This window comes from Salvelinus fontinalis, chromosome 13 (genome assembly GCF_029448725.1).
Source record: "Salvelinus fontinalis isolate EN_2023a chromosome 13, ASM2944872v1, whole genome shotgun sequence".
Taxonomy (NCBI): domain Eukaryota; kingdom Metazoa; phylum Chordata; class Actinopteri; order Salmoniformes; family Salmonidae; genus Salvelinus; species Salvelinus fontinalis.
In genome coordinates, this window is record NC_074677.1 from 21,827,399 (window position 1) to 21,840,424 (window position 13,026).

Below are 13,026 nucleotides of genomic sequence, written 5' to 3' on the forward strand. Positions count from 1 at the left end.
GATTATAACAGAACATGGCCAAGATGTTCAAATGTTCATAAATGACCAGCATGGTCAAATAATAATAATCACAGTAGTTGTCGAGGGTGCAGCAAGTCAGCACCTCAGGAGTAAATGTCAGTTGGTTTTTCATAGCCGATCATTAAGAGTATCTCTACCGCTCCTGCTGTCTCTAGAGAGTTGAAAACAGCAGGTCTGGGACAGGTAGCACGTCCGGTGAACAGGTCAGGGTTCCATAGCCGCAGGCAGAACAGTTGAAACTGGAGCAGCAGTACGGCCAGGTGGACTGGGGACAGCAAGGAGTCATCATGCCAGGTAGTCCTGAGGCATGTTCCTAGGGCTCAGGTCCTCCGAGAGAGAAAAAGAAAGAGAGAAAGAGAGAATAGAGAGAGCATACTTAAATTCACACAGGACACCGGATAAGACAGGAGAAGCACTCCAGATATAACAAACTGACCCTAGCCCCCCGACACATAAACTACTGCAGCATAAATACTGGAGGCTGAGACAGGAGGGGTCAGGAGACACTGTGGCCCCATCCGATGATACCCCCGGACAGGGCCAAACAAGAAGGATATAACCCCACCCACTTTGCCAAAGCACAGCCCCCACACCACTAGAGGGATATCTTCAACCACCAACTTACCATCCTGAGACAAGGCCGAGTATAGCCCACAAAGATCTCTGCCACGGCACAACCCAAGGGGGAGCCCAAGGGGGAGGCCGTATAAACATTGGGTTGTTATTTTACCTGAAATGCACAAGGTCCTCTACTCTGACAATTAATCCACAGATAAAATGGTAAACCGAGTTTGTTTCTAGTAATCTCTCCTCCTTCAGGCTTTTTCTTCTTCTTTGGACTTTCTATGGCAGTTGGCAACCAACTTTAAGGTGCATTACCACTACCAACTGGACTGGAGTGTGGACCTCAGTTCATCTTTCAATCACCCACGTGGATATATGCTCCTAAAAACCAATGAGGAGATGGGAGAGGCGGGACTTGCAGCGTAGCAAGCGTCATAAATAGAACCAAGTTCTATTTTAGCGCCTGCCTACGCAGACACTCATTGACATGCGCTAGCAGCGTGGTCAGCAAGTAAGTCTATGGGTGCTACCCAGCCTCCCCTAAAATAATAACCCCGATGCTTCTGTCCTCCTTCCTCCATCAACTCCCTCCCTCCAGCGGTGGATTGGCCACCTGGCTATTCTGGAAAATGCCAGATAGTCTAGATCATTTTTTTGTTGGTTGAGCTGGTCAAAATTGGCACACACAAAAATATTTAGTTTTATATATAAGGGCCTGTTAAGTTTTACATGTTATTATAATTTTTGCGCAACTTCTCTGTTGTATTAATCTATAATTTGCCTTTGGCTGGTCAGTGGGCAACGGTCGGCCCCCCTACCAAGATGGGACGGCCCTGTTTTCTGTTGGGCTGAGTTGAGTTCACGCAAACTGACATTCAAAGTCCAATGCGGCATCAACAAAGAGACCTGTTCCCACTCTGTCTTCAGTTAGAGACAGCCAAGATCATGGATCGTAAAAGAGCACATTCTCTACTATTCTCTAACATTTCAAAATGCAATTGCGGGAAAACCACAACTTTGGAAGCTTTGTAAAGCTTGTCCCTGTCAAAGAAAATAGGGTTTCAGCTTTCTGTAGGTATAATCTTTATTTCTCAACTCTCAATTTTGAGCTCAATAGCAACTATTTTACAACCAAGATATTTGATATGGCTTGGAGATACGGAGCAGCGCAGACACGAAATGCGCACTAGCCATTGAGAGGACATAGGCCTATTTAGGTATTTAGAGTTAGCAGTCAAGTTCATGTGTTTTGAGTTTCCACTTTCTCAGGTGTTGAACCCCAAATTAATTAGCCCATGATATTAGTGCACAAAAACGTGTCATTTCATCACCAACTGTACAAGTTAGTGGCACCAGAGGAAAATGTTAGTCTGCAACCCTGTAATAGTAATGAACACTTTGGATAGGTGATGATTCAGGGAAACATGTTAGTCTGGAGCCCTGTAATAGTAATTTGGTATTTTATTAGGATCCGCATTAGCTGTTGCAAAATCCGCAGCTACTCTTCCTGGGGTCCACACAAAACATGAAACATAATACAGAATGACATAATACAGAACATCAATAGACAAGAACAGCTCAAGGACAGAACTACATACATTTTTAAAAAGGCACACGTAGCCTACATATCAATGCATAGACACAAACTATCTAGGTCAAATAGGGGAGAGGCGTTGTGCCGTGAGGTGTTGCTTAATCTGTTTTTTTAAACCAGACTTGCTGTTTATTTGAGCAATATGAGATGGAAGGAAGTTCCATGCAATAATGGCTCTATATAATATTGTATGTTTTCTTAGATTTGTTCAACTCTTAGCCAAGAGAGACTGGCATGCATAGTATTTATATCAGCCCTCTGATTACAATTAAGAGCATAACGTGCCACTCTGTTCTGGGCCAGCTGCAGCTTAACTAGGTCTTTCCGGGCAGCACTGGACCACACGACTGGACAATAATCAAGATTAGACAAAACTAGAGCCCGCAGAACAGAAAAAACAGAGCATCTCTTTATTACGGCTAGACCTCTCCTCATCTTTACAACCATTGAATCTATATGTTTTGACCATGACAGTTTACAATCTAAGGTAATGCCAAGTAATTTAGTCTCCTCAACTTGTTCAACAGCCACACCATTCAATAACAGATTCAGCTGAGGTCTATCATTTAAGGAATGATTTGTCCCAAATACAATGCTCTTAGTTTTAGAGATGTTCAGGACCAGTTTATTACTGGCCACCCATTCCAAAACAGACTGCAACTCTTTGTGAAGGGTTTCAGTGACTTCATTAGCTGTGGTTGCTGAAGCGTATATGGTTGAATCATCAGCATATATGGACACACGTCCTTAATTTAATGTCAGTGGCAGGTCATTGGTAAAAATAGAAAAGAGTAGCGGGCCTAGAGAGCTGCCCTGCGTAACACCACACTTTACATTTTTGACATTAGAGACGCTTCCATTAAAGAAAACCCTTTGAGTTCTATTAGATAGATAGCTCTGAATCCACGATATGGCAGACGTTGAAAAGCCATAGCACATACGTTTTTTCAACAACAGGTTATGATAAATAATATCAAAGGCTGCACTGAAAACGAACAGTACAGCTCCCACAATCTTCTTATTATCAATTTCTTTCAACCAATCATCAGTCATTTGTGTCAGTGTAGTACATGTTGAGTGCCCTTGACTATAAGCATGCTGAAAGTCTGTTGTTAATTTGTTTACAGAGAAATAGCATTGTATTTGGTCAAACACAATTTTTTCCAACAGTTTGCTAAGAGCTGGCAGCAAGCTTATAAACTCAGCAAAAAAAGAAACGTCCTCTCACTGTCAACTGTGTTTATTTTCAGCAATCTTAACATGTGTAAATGTTTGTATGAACATAAGATTCAAAAACTGAGACATAAACTGAACATGTTCCACAGACATGTGACTAACAGAAATTGAATAATGTGTCCCTGAACAAAGGGTGGGTGTCAAAATCAAAAGTAACAGTCAGTATCTGGTGTAGCCACCAGCTGCATTAAGTACTGCAGTGCATCTCCTCCTCATGGACTGCACCAGATTTGCCAGTTCTTGCTGTGAGATGTTACCCCACTCTTCCACCAAGGCACCTGCAAGTTCCCGGACATTTCTGTGGGGAACGGCCCTAGCCCTAGACCTCACCCTCTGATCAAACAGGTCCCAGACATGCTCAATGGGATTGAGATCCGGGCTCTTCGCTGGCCTTTCAGAACACTGACATTCCTGTCTTGCAGGAAATCACGCACAGAATGAGCAGTATGGCCGGTAGCATTGTCATGCTGGAGGGTCATGTCAGGATGAGCCTGCAGGAAGGGTACCACATGAGGGAGGAGGATGTCTTCCCTGTAACGCACAGCGTTGAGATTGCCTGCAATGACAACAAGCTCAGTCCAATGATGCTGTGACACACTGACCCCAGACCATGACGGACCCTCCACCTCCAAATCGATCCCGCTCCAGAGTACAGGACTCGGTATAACGCTCATTCCTTCGACGATAAACGCGAATCCGACCATCACCCCTGGTAAAACAAAACCGTGACTCATCAGTGAAGAGCACTTTTTGCCAGTCCTGTCTGTTCCAGCGATGGTGGGTTTGTGCCCATAGGTGACGTTGTTGCCGGTGATGTCTGGTGAGGACCTGCCTTACAACAGGCCTAGAAGCCCTCAGTTCAGCCTCTCTCAGCCTATTGCTGACAGTCTGAGCACTGATGGAGGGATTGTGCGTTCCTGGTGTAACTCGGGCAGTTGTTGTTGCCATCTTGTACCTGTCCCGCAGGTGTGATGTTCGGATGTACCGATCCTGTGCAGGTGGTGTTACACGTGGTCTGCCACTGCGAGGACGATCAGCTGTCCGTCAAGTCTCCCTATAGCTCTGTCTTAGGCGTCTCACAGTACGGACATTGCAATTTATTGCCCTGGCCACATCTGCAGTCCTCATGCCTCCTTGCAGCATGCCTAAGGCACGTTCAAGCAGATGCGCAGGGATCCTGGGCATCTTTCTTTTGGTGTTTTTCAGAGTCAGTAGAAAGGCCTCTTTAGTGTCCTAAGTTTTCATAACTGTGACCTTAATTGCCTACCGTCTGTAAGCTGTTAGTGTCTTAACGACCGTTCCACAGGTGCATGTTCATTAATTGTTCATGGTTCATTGAACAAACATGGGAAACAGTGTTTAAACCCTTTACAATGAAGATCTGTGAAGTTATTTGGATTTCTACGAATTACCTTTGAAAGACAGGGTCCAGAAAAAGCGCCATTTCTTTTTTTTAGGTCTTCTGTTAGAACCAGTAAAGGCCACTTTACCACTCTTGGGTAGTGGAATTACTTTGGCTTCCCTCCAGGCCTGAGGACAAAGACTTTCCTCTAGGCTCAGATTAAAAATATGACAGATATGAGTGGCTATAGAGTCAGCTACCATTCTCAGTAGCTTTCCATCTAAGTTGTCAATGCCAGGAGGCTTGTCATTATTGATCGATATCAATCATTTTCCCACCTCTCCTACACTAACTTTACAAAATTCCAACTTGCACTGCTTTCCTTTCATTAGGTGTTTTTTTATGCATGAATACAATTGATTATAATTGCTCACTTTTCATTGTTGGCATTTTCTGCCTAAGTTTGCCAATGAAATAATCATTAAAATAATTGGCAACATCAAATGGTTTTGTGATGAATAAGCCACCTGATTCGATGAAAGATGGAGTTGAATTAGTCTTTCCGCCCATAATCTTGGAAAATCTACACATTCTAGTTATCAGATTCACATGGAATTGTTGTGCACTTTAAATGTTTAAATATGAAACTACTTGTGAAAAGATGAAATGTATTTTTAGTTTTTAAAATGAGAGAATTGTTTTCATAAGTAAAATTTGCTCCAACAGTGGCCACGCCCACGTGAATAGGCATTGGTTGGAAATGATGAACCAACCCCTTTTCTACATTTCTATAAGAGCCCCCCTGACCCAATTCACGGCGGACTATGCCAACCTCCGCGTGAGCTCTGGTTGCAAATGGTTGAACGACTACAACCTAACGAAATTAACATTGTGTTCCGATGACGTGAGGACTGATGTCCATACGTTTAAAAGGGCAAATTTCAAAGTGGAGGTGACGATCGCCACGCTGGATGAATTTTGACTATACCAGCCAGAATATAGCAAGAGATTATAGTATGGCAACTTGGTGTGAACTTTGAACTCTTATTAACTAAAGAAGTGATACATCGTAGACGTCGAGTTATCAGCAGCTGTAAACGTGCGTGGCCTAGGAAAGGACGGAAAATCTCTTCAGAATGGCAGGGTACTACAACACATCCGTTCTACACACGACGACAGACTACAACGTTTCCGCCCTACGACTACACATATTCTTCAAAGGACAAGGGAGATCTCTGCTGGGCAACCCAGGCTTCCATCTTTGACCAATCTGTCGATGCGCAGCTCAGAGTAAATATATTTCTTGCATTTTCCTTTTCCGAATGGGTGGTTATTTAGAATGCATAAGATTCTGTATTTACTATAGCATAGCTTCACAAGGTCCAATAGAGACCCAATCCTTTTGTTCCTCAGTCTTCCCGCTCTTTCATTCAAAACCAACACCCTTTCTTTGTGTAACCAGCCGTCATATCGGTTTCGTCTGCTAGGGACGTTTTCTTTTGTGACATAATTAGTAATCAATGTATGATCCATCCTGTGTATACAGTGGGGCAAAAAAGTATTTAGTCAGCCACCAATTGTGCAAGTTCTCCCACTTAAAAAGATGAGAGAGGCCTGTAATTTTCATCATAGGTACACTTCAACTATGAGAGACAAAATGAGAAAAAAAAATCCAGAAAATCTCATTGTAGGATTTTTAATGAATTTATTTGCAAATTATGGTGGAAAATAAGTATTAGTATCGTAGTGGCCGCTGGCCGTGTTGAAGGCGGTCTTCCACTCGTCCCCCTCTCCTATCCGCACCAGGTGGTAGGCGTTCCGTAGATCCAGCTTGGAAAACACGGCGGCTCCCTGGAGCGGCTCGGAGGCCGAGGAGATGAGTGGTAGTGGGTAGCGGTTCTTCACCATTATGTCATTTAGTCCCCAGTAATCAATGCACGGGTGCAGGGTCTTGTCCTTCTTCTCCACAAAGAAGAACCATGCACCGGCGGGAGAGGATGAAGGACGTATAAATCCTGCAGCTAGGGAGTCCCCAATGTAGGTGTCCATGCCTTGGTCTCCTGTCCCGACAGCGAGTACTGTCGTCCCCGGGGCGGAGTGGTGCTAGGGAGAAGGTCAATCCCGCAGTCATATGGTCGGTGCAGTGGAAGCGGCAGGTTGCGCTGATTTCAGACACTGGGTGTGGCAGAACGGTCTCCAGCCCATGATGGCACCAGTAGACCAGTTGATGAGGGAATTATGTCGCTGGAGCCAGGATAATCCAAATACCACAGGAATCTTAGGAGACTTGATGAGCAGGAATTGAATAGTCCCGATGTGATTCCCTGATACCCATAGGTTGATGGGTGTGGTAATATGAGTGACCCAGCCTATAGAATGCCGGTCCAGCGCTCTAACATCCATGGGAGTGGAGAGGGGCTGAGTGGGGTTGTTCAGCTCGGAAGCCAGGGTAACGTCCCAAAAAACTCTCATTAGCCCCAGAGTCAATGAAGACCCGGATAGATTTAGACTGGCTTCCCCACAGCAGAATGGCATGAACAGGGGTGCGAGCAAGGGAAGCAGGAAAATTCTCCATATGTCCCACTCATATATAGGCAGTCTACATTCCAAAGCATTCAGATACACTTAAAAATACAATTGTATATGTACATAATAAAAAGGCTTGCTGAGAGCTTATAAAAAATATCTTACTCGTGGAGAACATTGACTTCAAAGGAAGAGAGCGGTCTAAGTTTACAATGTGTGAGTGGGATCCAATCCCGTTAACGGGATCGATTTGACAACATCTGGTGAAATGGCAGAGCGCCAAATTCAAATTAAATTATTAGAAATATTTAACTTTCATACAATCACAATCACAAGTGCAAAACACCAAAATAAAGCTTAACTTCTTGTTAATCCAGCCACCGTGTCAGATTTCAAAAAGGCTTTACAGCAAAAGCAAACCATGCTATTATCTGAGGACAGCACCCGATCAAACAAACACATGACAATCATATTTCAACCCACCAGGTGCGACACAAAAGAAATAACGACATAATTATGCCTTACCTTTGAAGATCTTCTTTTGTTGGCACTCCAAAATGTCCCATAAACATCACAAATGGTACTTTTCTTTGATTAAATCCATCGTTATATCCCCAAAATGTCTATTTATTTGGCTCGTTTGATTCAGAAAAACACCGGTTCCAACTCGCCCAACATGACTACAAATTATCGAATAAATTACCTGTAATCTTGGTCCAAACATTTCAAACAACTTTCCTAATCCAACTTTAGGTATTTTAAAACGTAAATAATCGATAAAATTTAAGATGGGATAAACTGTGTTCAATAGCGGATTAAATGAAAGTGGAGCGAGCGCCAGGTCGCGTGTCCCAAACAAAAGAGTCCAATTGGCTCGACTCCCAGAAAGGAAAGGGCTACTTCTTCATTACTCAAAGGAAAAACATCAACCAATTTCTAAAGACTGTTGCCATCTAGTGTAAGCCATAGGAACTGCAAGCATATTTCTATTAAAACGGGCTTGCCATAGAAACCTAATGGAAAACAGATCCCTGGATGGATTGTGCTCGAGGTTTCGCCTGCCAAATCAGTTCTGTTATAGTCACAGACATTATTCAAACAGTTGTAGAAACTTCAGAGTGTTTTCTATCCAAATCTGCTAATGATATGCATATCCTAGCTTCTGGGCCTGAGTAGCAGGCAGTTTACTTTGGGCATGATTTTCATCCGGTGGTGAAACAGATCAGTGTGTGACACTTTCCTCTTCTGGCACACAGCTTCAGGATAGTCCTCGTTGAGGAAGATATACGTTAAATATACTCTCAAGTTCTTGTCTCTTTCCAGAACAGCTACCTTGTCCTTGAACCTCAGGAACTTGACCACTATCGGCCTGGGCCTATCACCTGGGCCAGTGGTGGGTTTTCCAGTCCTGTGGGCGCGCTCCACCTCAATCTTCCTGTGGTCCATCTTCAATTTCTCAGAGATCATTTCCCTCACTTTGTCCTCAGACTTCGTCCAGGTCTCATGCGGAGATTCTGCAATTCCGTCCACAACCATGTTGTTCCGCCTTGATTGTCCCTCATTGTTATCATGAATTCACACACAGAACTGATGTCCTCTCTCAATGACTTACAGATTGCTGTCATCTTGCCGTTCTCCTGTTTCAACTCATCGTGCTGACCCTGGGAGAACTACAAACTGTTCCTGGACCTCTCTGGTCAGGTCGTCCATTCTTTTATTAGTAGAATCCACGACTATTTGGACAAAACACTTGTAGCTATTTTCTTGTTGTTGTAACAACTGCTTGTAGGTCTCTTTTTGTTTGTTTAAAAGATCCTTCATGTGTGATAGAGAGACACCACTGGCACTGTCCTCAACGGTACTCCCGCCGGCTTTGGTCTTTGTCATGGTAGCTAGACAGCCACAAACCCGTAATTAACACTTAGGGTAGGTGATGATTCAGGGGAACATGTTAGTCTGGAGCCCTGTAATAGTAATGAGTGGAAGCAGGTAGCATAGTGGTTAGAGTGTTGGGCCAGTAATCGAAAGGTTTCTAGATCGAATTCCTGAGCTGACAAGGTAAAAATCTGTTGTCCTGCCCCTGAACAAGGCAGTTAACCCACTGTTCCTAGGCCATCATTGTAAATAAGAATTAGTTCTTAACCGACTTGCCTAGTTAAATAAAGGTTAAATTAACAACAACAAAAAAACACAACAAAAAACACTTAGGGTAGGTGATGATTCAGGGGAACATGTTAGTCTGGAGCCCTGTAATAGTAATGACCACTTAGGGTAGGTGATGATTCAAGGGGACATGTTAGTCTGGAGCCCTGTAATAGTAATGAACACTTAGGGTAGGTGATGATTCAAGGGGACATGTTAGTCTGGAGCCCTGTAATAGTAATGGACACTTAGGGTAGGTGTTGATTTAGGGAAACACACATGACAGGTACTAATTTGCAACATATATCCGAAGTCGTTAGCTTGCCGTTTATAATGTATAAGAATTAAGCAGACAGACAGATAGAGAACAAGAAGAAGCACAGAGTGACAGCAGAGAAGATGCTGAGACAGACAGACAGACAGACAGATAGAGAACAAGAAGAAGCACTGAGAGACAGCAGAGAAGATGCTGAGACAGACAGACAGCGCCACAGGGAGGCAAGCCAAATGGCTAGAGCAGTGACACGGTTATAGAGGAGAGTTTCCATTTTAGTCATTTAACAGATTAGGCTTAAGTGCCTTGCTCAAGGGCACACCGGCAGATTTTTCATCTAGTCAGCTCGGGGATACAAACCAGACAACTTTTGGTTACTGGCCCAACACTTTTAACCACTAAGCTACCTGTTGCCCTAAACAGTGGTGTTTTTGTGTTTGTACATATTGCATTTGTTTTAAACATGAGCTGGTTAAAAAAGAGGATGAGTACCATGTATTGCCTTTCACTGGTACGGTGAAGTGGGCTGGTGTGGATAAAATGCCAGGGCAGAATTCTCGTCCCAGTCTGCCCCTTCCTCCATAGCAGCCGACTCCAGCAAAAAATAACATTCTCGTGTCCTGCTGGCGACTAGGCGGAAGAAGCATGGTTTATGAGAGTAGCATAGCGCGCGGAGACCTATCCTCTCTTCCTGCTAGGTTAGCACTGAAGGAAGGATTCCCGTTTATATAAGGCGATAAAAAGTCATGCCGAAGACCATGACCTCTCTCCAGCGCTTAGTTTCTTTCCGCTTTGTCAATGCAGTCGGTGTAGAGTAGCCTACGATGTGGACTTGATAGTGATGCGCAGCCAACAACAACCAAAAAGATGAAATGCTTCTCCCGGTACCTACCTTACCTCTTCAGACCCTCGAGCACCATCCTCTCCTCCAGCTGTCACACCGAAGGTAGGCTACGGACCTGTCATGTTATGTTATTGCATGTGCGCGCGCTTTTCTGTGGGTACTGGGCAGCCAGCAGCAGGTTAGGTCAGTTCGGGAGCCATCGTACATGTATTTATAGAGAAGAGGCTGGAGGTTGACTGGGACGAACAGAGCATAACACCCCGCTCTCTGCCGTTTCTTTTTCTAGACGAAACAGCCATAGTCAGATTGAAATTTCAAACCGTGTGAAATCGGGAGATACCGCTGTGGAATTGGCTAGATTTAATTTGTAGGCCTATATTTACATAATTAATGTATCTGCAGCAGCTTGTGTAAGGTGTAGAAACTTTCAAGACTGAACATAGAACCTTTCTCCCTCAGCCAAAGCTGAACAGAGCAGCAACTCTACTATGGTGGCAATAAACTGCCTGCAACACTGGATGCTGTTAAAAAAGACGAGAGACAAGCATGTGCCATTTCCTCAGTCCAACATGGTGGTCAAGGACAGGTCATCTGACCATGACAACCAAAACAACGTTAATAAGTAAGGCTTCATAAGAGTCAATTCATTAGGCAACAATACACTGACTATACCAAACATTAGAAACACCTTCCTAATATTGAGTTGAACCGCCTCAATTCATTTGGACATGGACTCTACAATGTGTCAAAAGTGTTCCACAGGGATGCTGGTCCATGTTGACTCCAATGCTTCCCACAGTTGTGTCAAGTTGGCTGGATTTCCTTTGGGTTGTGGTGGACCAGGGGTTCCCGAGTAGCACAGCGGTCTGACATTTCAACTCAGTGCTAGAGATGTCACTACCGACCCTGGTTCGGTTCCAGGCTGTATCACAATCGGCCGTGATTTGGAGTCCCATAGGGCGGCGCAAAATTGGCCCAGCATTGTCCGGGTTAGGGTTTGGCCGGGGTAGGCCGTCATTGTAAATAAGAATTTGTTCTTAACTGACTTGCCTAGTTAAATAAAGGTTAAATAATAAAAATACACACAGGAAACTTTTGAGAGTGAAAAACCCAGCAGCGTTGAAGTTCTTGACACAAACTGGTGCGTCTGGCACCTACTACCAGACCCTGTTCAAAGGCACTTACATTTTTTGTCTTGCCCATTCACCCTCTGAATGGCACACATACACAATCCATGTCTCAATTGTTTCAAGGCTTAAAAATCCTTATTTAACATGTCTCCTCCCCTTCATCTACACTGATTGAAGTGGATTTAACAAGTGACATCAATAGCTTTCAGAACAGCTGCTCTTAATGTTTAGTACACTCAGTATATATGTTTAGTATACTCAGTATATATGTTTAGTATACTCAGTATATATGTTTAGTATACTCAGTATATACAGTATGTTTAGTATACTCAGTATATACAGTATGTTTAGTATACTCAGTATATATGTTTAGTATACTCAGTATATATGTTTAGTATACTCAGTATATATGTTTAGTATACTCAGTATATATGTTTAGTATACTCAGTATATACAGTATGTTTAGTATACTCAGTATATACAGTATGTTTAGTATACTCAGTATATACAGTATGTTTAGTATACTCAGTATATATGTTTAGTATACTCAGTATATACAGTATGTTTAGTATACTCAGTATATATGTTTAGTATACTCAGTATATACAGTATGTTTAGTATACTCAGTATATATGGTAATACAAGGTTCCTGCTTTTACTTTAAACTATTGAAATATTGACGTGATGTGTAGGTTTGACATAAGGCCACCTCACTAGGCCTATGTCATCTCACTAAGCTTATGTCACCTCACTAGGCCTATGTCATATCACTAAGCTTATGTCACCTCACTAGGCCTATGTCATCTCACTAAGCTTATGTCACCTCACTAGGCCTATGTCATCTCACTAAGCTTATGTCACCTCACTAGGCCTATGTCGAAACTAGCCTACTGTAAATAATATTTTGTAATTATACAATTGTTGGAATTTGTTTATTGAAATAGTATGTCTCATTAACATGTATCCATGTTTGTTATATATTAAAAGTGTCTGATTTACATTATTACAGCTATTGAATAATACAGTGTGTGGCTCATCAACCTGGTGAGAGTTGCCAGCTATAGGTAGTGTGGCCTGCTCTGCTCTGGCTGCATAGGGACAGGACATGAGGGCCTGCCAAGAGGCAAAAGGCCTCCTGCGGGGACTGGGGCTGAGATCAAATAAAAAAAGTAGGACAAAACACACATCACGACAAGAGAGACACCACAACACTACATAAAGAGAGACCTAAGACAACAACACAGCATGTTAGCAACACAACATGACAACAACACAGTAGCAACACAACATGGCAGCAGCACAACATGGTACAAACATTATTGGGCACAGACAACAGCGTGTGCAAAAAGGTAG

General features: G+C 43.2%; 1 protein-coding gene across 1 annotated transcript in view; it reads left to right on the plus strand.

The window, feature by feature from the left end:
* The first annotated feature begins 10,310 nt into the window (after nt 1-10,310).
* Nucleotides 10,311-13,026, plus strand: part of LOC129868253 (serine/threonine-protein phosphatase 2A 55 kDa regulatory subunit B beta isoform) — a 160,184-nt gene continuing 157,468 nt past the window's right edge. The window contains exon 1 of the mRNA XM_055942057.1: nt 10,311-10,645. Within this exon, the coding sequence (XP_055798032.1) occupies nt 10,567-10,645 (79 nt within the window). The 5' untranslated portion in view covers nt 10,311-10,566. The remainder of the gene's footprint in view (nt 10,646-13,026) is intronic.